This window comes from Triticum urartu, chromosome 3 (assembly GCF_003073215.2).
Source record: "Triticum urartu cultivar G1812 chromosome 3, Tu2.1, whole genome shotgun sequence".
NCBI lineage: Eukaryota > Viridiplantae > Streptophyta > Magnoliopsida > Poales > Poaceae > Triticum > Triticum urartu.
The window spans coordinates 4,391,368-4,399,345 of NC_053024.1; the positions used below are offsets into that span (position 1 = coordinate 4,391,368).

Below are 7,978 nucleotides of genomic sequence, written 5' to 3' on the forward strand. Positions count from 1 at the left end.
ATAATATATATACCACATCCGAATATAGACAGGACGAGGGCCGACGGGGGCGGATACCAAAACCATCGCACTATATAAGATGCAATAATAAAAGTAAGAAAATAATACAAGTATCTATGTAAACATGCAAGTAAGAATATTTTTCCTTTCAGAAAGAAGATAAAACAAGAGGCTCACCACAGTGGTGCCGGCGATGAGCTCGGCGCGGGTGATCGACGACGATGAAGACGGGGACGGGGCATGACGGACCGCTAAACCTAGACAAATATTATGAAAAATGGAGCTTGGAGGTCGAGTTTGGAGAGGAGAAAGCTTAAGTAGTGTGGCTCGGGCATTCCATCGAACACCTTGTGTGCATAGGAGGTGAGCTAGAGCACCACCAAGCCCTCTCCCCCTCGGCCAGAGAAAAACAGAGCACTGGGGTGCTCTGCTCGCGAGCGAGGGGTATATATAGGCACCTCATTGGTCCCGGTTGGTGGCATGAGCCGGGACTAACGGGGAGCCCTTGGTCCCGGTTCAGGCCACCAATCGGGACCAATGGTGGTGGGCCAGGAGCGAGGCCCATTGGTCCCGGTTCATCCCACCAACCGGGACCAAAAGGTCCAGATGAACCGGGACCAATGGCCCACATGGCCCGGCCGGCCCCCTGGGCTCACGAACCGGGACCAATGCCCACATTGATTCCGGTTCTGGACTGAACCGGGACTAATGGGCTGAGCCGGCCTGGACCAAAGCCCTGTTTTCTACTAGTGAAACCGCGTGTTTGACGACTAATCAAAGCTACTCATGGCAATTTCCTCGAACGCCTCGAGGGAAGCTCACTGCCAAGTATATATCAGAATCAGAATTAAATGATGAGAGCGAAAGCATTTGAAATTTTCTTCTCTAGGAAATTTTTCACACCGTGCCAACCTAGCAGCTTACTCCACGGCCAAATATATCGAGGCCATATATGTACCTATATAGTAAACATACTCCACGTAGTACAGTATATATTACTCCTAGTACCAGTCTAGTTCTAGTACTATCTCCTCGTCTTCCCTCATCCTCCTCCTGCTTAGAGCTGCAGGTGGGACTCTATGTGAGAGTCTCACCAACAATCCATCAGGTCCCACTATGTCTGATGTTAAAAAAGTGGGCATCCCACCTATTCTAGCATAAATTAGGTGGGAACAAGTGGGATCCCCACCTAACAAATACATTTGCATAAACCTGGTATAGAGCTGCAGCATGGTATGAAAATAACTGAGCAGCAGCATAGTATGAAAACATCACACTTGAGATCTACTAAACCTTCAGTTACATATAGAATGAATTGATCGAATCCACTAAACCTTCAGTTACATATACGGACGAATCGATTTACGAGAGGATAATAAGAGTGCAAACCAAGACAACAATTAAAGTGTGTTCCATCTGTTGGTTAACTCTGCTCACAGATATATAAAGTTGCAAAGTCCCGACGACGGCGAGAACACACAACTACTGATCAAGTGAAAATGCAAGGCCGAGCACACTAAAATGGTGACAAATGCATGAAGCGCACGGCAAGTTGATGACGAATGTCCACAGAGTCTGAACAGAGGACCTGATTCTTGAAGAACAACTCCAGCAACGGATAGGTTGATGACGAATTCAACTTGTTAGCTACATGACGCGCACGGCAGGCATGGTATGAATAGGTGTGGTACCTGCAGTTTTGTAGTACAGTAAAATGGTGTTAGAATGAGGTGTATAGCACCTTCGGCTATAAGAATCACATTAATGCCAGATTCTATCAAGTGAAAATGCAAGGCCGAGCACACTATTTTTTGTGACCGACGCCAGCCAATGAAATTTTACATGTTCAAGTTCAGTATAAATGTCGCGAGACCAACAGGACCAAAATCTGAACCAAATAGCACACATCAGTATAAATGTCAATGCCAGGACTATTGGCTATAAGTCATCTCCAGAAATAAATATCTGACAACCATACACAATCCCTTCTACCACATCTAATCAGTGGCAATACAAATTTTCCATTCCCAAAAGTTACTAAGATATAACTAATGGAATCGCTTGCTGGCTCACTCAGGCTACTCATACTCAGATGAGACTTCAATCGCCTGAATTCGCAATCTCAGGAGACAGTCTCATGTAACCGTGCAGTGGGAGACTTCTCAAAGGCGCTATTTTTTCACATTTGTAGTATATCGAAACTACCGGAGTTGAACACTAGGACTAAGATACAGTCTAATAATGTACCAAAAGTGCAAAGTACAACTAGCAGAATTGCCTTAGGTGGTTCCAGTATCGCCTTGCTCACCACCATGGTCTCCAACTGTTGGTTCCGCCTTTTGGCGATCTGCAATATTGAAGGCATTCAAAATGAAACATTTAACATGGAAGGTATTAAATAAAGTACGGGAAAATAATTAAAAACATATTACCAGCTGCTCGAAACCAATCCTTGAGGCACATCAGCGTCTCAACGGTACTTGGGGTCAAACTACTTCTTTGAGCAGTGATGATCCTTCCGGCATTGCTGAATGCAGCCTCTGCAGGCACTTTAGACGCAGACAATGCCAATATATCCCGTGCTATAGCGGCAAGCACTGGATACTTTGGGGAGTGAATCTCCCACCACTTTAAGATATCCAATTTCTGTCGGCGAGGAAACGGGTCTTCTTCAAGATATCGTTGTAGCTCATTTGAGTTGTGGGATCTTTTCAATCTCAAATGCTTATCCCAGTCATCGAGAGTGCCCTCACCATCCTCCTCTGCAACCTCATCACCTTCATCAGAAGTGTTTTCATATTCAGATGCATATTCAGCATATAGGATCTTCATCGCACTATTCACCTTGGTAAGATATTTCTCGGCGCCACCACCAAAAGTTGCGGTCAGTCGGAAGTGAACATATTCATATTTGTACCTCGGATCAAATATCACCGGCAGACAACTTGTTAAGAACGACTCCTCCAAATATTTCATCCATTTCCCCTCCATCTCTTTCACATGGCAACAATGGTAGGATTTTCACTTGTGACTTCTTTCTCCATTATCTGCTTCACATTCCAGACGTCATAGAAGTACAGGTGAGAGGTGGGATATATCCTACCCGAGATTTTCTTTGTGGCTGTGTAAAAAGCGCCCAAAAGATGGCAAATAGCTTCAGCCATCTCCCATTCACTAGCTGAAGGAGCAAATTTATAATCTTTGTCAGTTTCTTTCAAGGCTTCGAACGCTGCTCTGAACGGCAATGATGATTCAAGCATTAGGTACGTTGAATTCCATCGGGTTGGCACATCTAGCGAAGGATGGTTTTTACAAGCAAGTCCCACCCGCGCAATCATCGCATTGAATTTCTTCATTCTGCCTTGCGAACTCTTGACATACAGCACTGATTCTCTGATTCTATCAACAACTGACGCCATTGCGTCGAGCCCATCTTGCACCACTAGATTCAGTACATGTGCAGCACATCTAACATGCAATAATTTTCCACTATGATGCACAAGATACCTATCTACCAAATTTTTTCTCAAGTGGCCAACCATCGAGGTATTAACTGGTGCATTGTCCAGGGTGAAGCTAAAGATTCTGTCTTCAATTTTCCAATCTCTTAAGCTCTTTTGCACCATGTCAAACATGTTATCAGCGTTGTGTGGAGTTTCCAAGAGGCAAAATGTGATTATTCTGTTTTGTAGAGTCCATGAGCTATCAATAAAGTGGGCAGTTATGCATAAATAACCCAGCTTCTGATTGGACGTCCACATGTCACCCGTTAATGATACTCGAGAACTTAGATTGCTAAAAAGTGCTTGAATTTCTATTTTGTGTCTATCATATGCATCAATGCAATCTTGTTTGATTGTTTCTCTGCATACTACGTTGAACCATGGATTCAACGTCTTAACAAAGGACCTAAAGCCAGGATATTCAACAAAATTGAAAGGTAATTCATGTAGCACAATCAACTTTGCCAGTGCTCTACGTGCACGCCCTTGGTCAAACTTCCACTCTGGATCAATTGCACTATCAGTTCATATCTTGGCAACCATACCATCCATTTTAGCCTTCTCTTCACATACCACCAAATGTTTACCGATGTGACTTGTACCTGACTTTTTTGAGGCAGGAAAGAGTTTGTCGCAATGAATGCAACGACCATGTGCAAGCATTCCATCAATATAGATTGGTTCTGCCTCTTTCCAAATTTTTGATTTTAATTTTCGTGGTCTGTGTGAACCAAGGTTTGCTACTTTGGGTGACAGAGCTAGCAGTGAAGGCTGTGACGTTGGAGAGCTCTCTAGTGACTTAGCCTTTTTTTCTCTTCTTGCTAAGAACGAAACTACGACATTGTTAAGGACTGGAGACCTTACCACTTTTTTGGATAGTGATGGATGCTTATTCTTGTCAACGGCCAAAGATCCAGATGATGGCTGCTTATCCTTGTCAACAGGCAAAGATCCAGGTGATGGCTGCCTATCCTTGTCAATGGGCAAAGATCCGGATGATGGTATAGTTGCAACATCTTTCTGGGAAACAAGAAAAGCATACACAATAAGCTTGATAAAGAGTCAATCTGATAGTTGCTGCAATTAAATATCTCTCCAGGAAACAAGAAAAGGGTAGACAGATAAGCTTGAGAAGGGCAATTTGATTCAGAGACAATCATTCGCAATCAAAATTCACCTTATTAAGCCTTTTTTTCTTCAATGGTGGTGGCTGCTTATCCATGTCAACGGCCAAAGGTCCAAACAACGGTGCCGGTGGATTAGTGCACATTCCTTCACTTGCCTGAGAGAAAAAATTTGTTGTTGTCTAATAAGTATTGCTAAACAGTAAAATAGACATAAAGACGTTATGTCTATTTCCTGGACGTCAACGGCTTCATGATAAAGTAGTGTGATAATTTTACCTTCCTCTTTTTCTTGGACGCCGACGGCTTCATGACGACTTTGTTCGTTTCTTGGTGTTCCCCATGAAGCTTGCCGCTACTCTGCCTACTTCGCTTCCTTTTCTTGCACTTTGGTGGTTCCGTAAGGAGCTCACCAGCACCCTTGTGCTCTTCAAGATCCGGGTCATTAGCCTTCTCAATTTTTATGGCACGCAAGAGCTCATTAGTAACCTTGGGCTCCTCAAGATCTGAAAATTTTCACAACCAAGTTAAATATGATGAGTTAAGTTCAGACATTATTAATAGGTACAACAGAATAAGAAAGGAAGAACATGTTGTACTACTGATTGCTCCTCACTTATGACATAGTTGTGAAACAAACAATTCATTTGAATTTGGAGCCCTCTGCAAACCACAATGCTAAACCTAACTTGTTTCAGACTATTTGTAGAAGTTGCTCCTCACTTTTGTGCAAGTTCATTTTGTAAGCATCTGCCTTCCCAGGGGGATAAAATGCAGAGACATTCATTCTAACTTGGTTCAGACTATTTGTAGCCAACAAAATATAGTAAGATTCAAGTTCATTTAATAATAACACTATAGATGCAAGTTTTGGTTAGAAATGACAACTTGAAACAGAAGGGAAAAAAACTAATTTCAGTAGATCTTGACTCTGAACTTGGAAGGAAAGCAAGCATCTGAGTCCATTAGCAATCCATCAACAACTTAATCTTGAGTTTTAACAGAAACTGAAACAGGAATCTTGCAAATTTTCACTAGAATCCATGAGCAATCCATCAGCATCTGAATCCTACATGGTAAATGGAAAGGAAAATGATCTGGATGTTTGACTACCTGCAGCAGGCAAGCTGGGAGTCAGGGTTGGGGCAGCCTGCGACCTGGGGGTCGGGGTTGGGGCAGCCTGCGACCTGGAGTTCGGGTTTGGGGCCGCCGGCGACCTAGGGGTCGGGGTTGAGGCCGCCGGCGACCTGACCATCGCGTCCGGCCGTGCTCGAGGGGATCGGCGAGTGTTGATTGGGACGGCAAGAAGCTGCGAGGGAGGGGAGGCCGAGAGGTGCTGAGTGCGAGGCGGAAGAGAAGGTGATGCGGCGGCGGCGGCAGGAGTGCGCCTACGCTGCAGCGCCTCCTCTGTCCAGCGAGAGAACTAACCTATCGGGCTAAGGTGGGATTCCACTGGGCTAATAGGGCTAGCCCAGTTAATTTTGTACCTGTCCAGTGGGCTCCCGCTGAGGCCTTGTTCGGTTGGGTGCGAATCCGAGTGGATTGAAGGGGTTTGAAGGGGATTTAAACCTCTTGTAAGTCAAAATACAAGCCAATCCTTGCCAATCCCCTCCAATCCTCTTGGGAAGAGGATTAACCGAACAAGCCCTGAAGCGGTTTAAGTGAGATGGGATAGTGAATCCCACTTAAACCCACTCCCACCTGCAGCGTGACTCCTGCTCCTTTTTCTTCGTAGTACTACGTACCTACTAGAGCACAGTGAGTTATGGACATGCTAGGGAATGCAGCCTCGGTGGCTCAACTCGTCGGGACTGTGGGCAGGCTCATCTCCAAGATCATTGATGCGGCGAGGACGGCGCGCCAGAACAAGCGGGAGTGCCTGTACCTCACGGTCCGCCTGTCCATCATCGGCGAGGTGCTGCCTCGCCTGCCGCAGGACGCCAAGGTGAAGCGGTCGCTCACGGAGCTGGGCAAGACGCTGGGCGAGGCGCACGAGCTGGTCCTCGACTGCCAGAACTGGAGCACCGCCCGGCAGCTCATCGGGGCCCGCCGCCACGCCGACAGCTTGAAGGAGGTCAACGGCAGGATCGACTCCCACATCAACCTCCTCAACTTGGTCTTTAACACCACCTCCGGCGGCATCCCTCCCAACCACACGGATACGGCGACGGTGTCATCGCCGGGCTCCTCCTCGGGTCCTGCCGCCCCCGTGAGGCTCACGTGGGCGCAAATTGCAGCGGCGACCGATTACTTCGCCGACGAACTCAGCCAACGCAGCTCCGAGGTGCTGTACAAGGGCCGTCTCCGCGACGGCACGGAGACGGAGGTGCCGTGAAGGTGCTTATCAAGAACGGGCGGCAGGACGTGGAGGGCGTGGTCGTGACGGAGGTCGAGATCCTCTCCCCCCTCCGGCACCCACACATCGTGTGCCTGGTCGGCTGGTGCTCCGAGGAGGAGGACCGCATCATCGTCTACCACCACGAGCATACGAGCAACGGCACGCTCAGAGACCACCTGCTGCGCCTGCGCCTGCGCGTGCGCGTTCGAGCGCGCCTGAGGGGCCGCTCTAGCTTTAGGTCGTCGCCGGTGAGGTCGACCTGGAAGATGCGCGTCGAGGTGCTGCTGGGCGCATCGCGGGCCATGGAGCACTTGCACCGTTTCGGGGTTATCCACCGCAACGTGACCTCGTTCAACATCCTGCTGGACGGCAGCTGGGCGCCGCGCATGTCCGGCTTCGGCCAAGCGATCTTGCTGGCGGCGGCCGGAGACCAGGTCGACACCGAGGTGGTCGGCACGCCTGGTTACGTCGACCCGGAGTACGGCCGCACTGGGCGTGTGAGCGCGGCGAGCGACGTGTACAGCTTCGGGATGGTGATACTAGAGACGCTGACGGGGGAGGATGCCGCCACCATGCAGATGGACTCGGTGCTCCTGGCCATACGCAACAGGAAGCTACGGGATGTGCTGGTCCGCCGCCCTGCGGCGACGCCGCGGCAGCTGGAGGCGCTGGAGCTCGTGGCGCACACGGCGGAGTGCTGCCTGTTTCCACATGGGAACGACCGGCCTGCCATGTCGAACGTTGTGACCAACCTCGAGAGGGCGCTCACGATCATAAATACGTACTAAGCAGTCAGAAATGAGCTGAAGCTAGCTATTATGTCCGTAATAGCTATTTTTAAGCTGCCTCACAGCCGGAGGAGAGGCAACGACAAGGAGATGAGGGGTTGCTGCCATGCTGGAGTAAGAAGAAGAAGTCTGGGCCATTGGGATCTCAATCCAACGACGAGGAAAAATCGACTGGTTCTGGATAAAAAAAATCTGGAAACCTATATATTTCGTTCCTCGTTATAG

General features: G+C 48.1%; 2 protein-coding genes across 5 annotated transcripts; one reads left to right on the forward strand and one right to left on the reverse strand.

The window, feature by feature from the left end:
• Window positions 1–1,258: 1,258 nt before the first annotated feature.
• Window positions 1,259–6,068, reverse strand: LOC125542282 (neurofilament medium polypeptide-like). Of its 4 annotated transcripts, none has more exons than XR_007297851.1 (6): window positions 5,741–6,068; window positions 4,907–5,133; window positions 4,681–4,785; window positions 2,433–4,523; window positions 2,309–2,347; window positions 1,259–1,691 (listed from the first exon to the last, which is right to left on the reverse strand). XR_007297851.1 is itself a non-coding variant. In XM_048705247.1 (5 exons), the coding sequence occupies exons 1-5, from the start codon at window positions 5,880–5,882 to the stop codon at window positions 1,644–1,646; spliced, it is 678 nt and encodes a 225-aa protein (XP_048561204.1). In that variant the 5' UTR covers window positions 5,883–6,065; the 3' UTR covers window positions 1,259–1,643. The 4 variants fall into 4 exon arrangements, 1 of the variants encoding a protein (XP_048561204.1); XR_007297850.1 differs by having other exon boundaries at window positions 2,248–2,347; XM_048705247.1 differs by lacking the exon at window positions 2,309–2,347 and having other exon boundaries at window positions 4,368–4,523; window positions 5,741–6,065.
• Window positions 6,069–6,388: 320 nt separating this feature from the next.
• On the forward strand, window positions 6,389–7,978 carry LOC125546436 (probable serine/threonine-protein kinase PBL28). Its single transcript, XM_048710705.1, has 2 exons — window positions 6,389–6,836; window positions 6,896–7,978. Exons 1-2 carry the CDS (start codon window positions 6,393–6,395, stop codon window positions 7,751–7,753), a joined length of 1,302 nt encoding a protein of 433 aa, XP_048566662.1. The 5' UTR covers window positions 6,389–6,392; the 3' UTR covers window positions 7,754–7,978.

Excerpts from the sequence above, each read along its gene's own strand:
- LOC125542282 (XM_048705247.1), bottom strand. The coding sequence starts at position 5,882 with ATGGTCAGGTCGCCGGCGGCCTCAACCCCGACCCCTAGGTCGCCGGCG. Across the intron at positions 5,134-5,740 it reads TCCCAGCTTGCCTGCTGCAG|ATCTTGAGGAGCCCAAGGTT; the intron begins GTAGTCAAACAT and ends GAAAATTTTCAG. Across the intron at positions 1,692-4,367 it reads CATCACTATCCAAAAAAGTG|GTACCACACCTATTCATACC; the intron begins GTAAGGTCTCCA and ends ACAAAACTGCAG.
- LOC125546436 (XM_048710705.1), top strand. The coding sequence starts at position 6,393 with ATGGACATGCTAGGGAATGCAGCCTCGGTGGCTCAACTCGTCGGGACT. Across the intron at positions 6,837-6,895 it reads CCTCGGGTCCTGCCGCCCCC|CCAACGCAGCTCCGAGGTGC; the intron begins GTGAGGCTCACG and ends CGACGAACTCAG.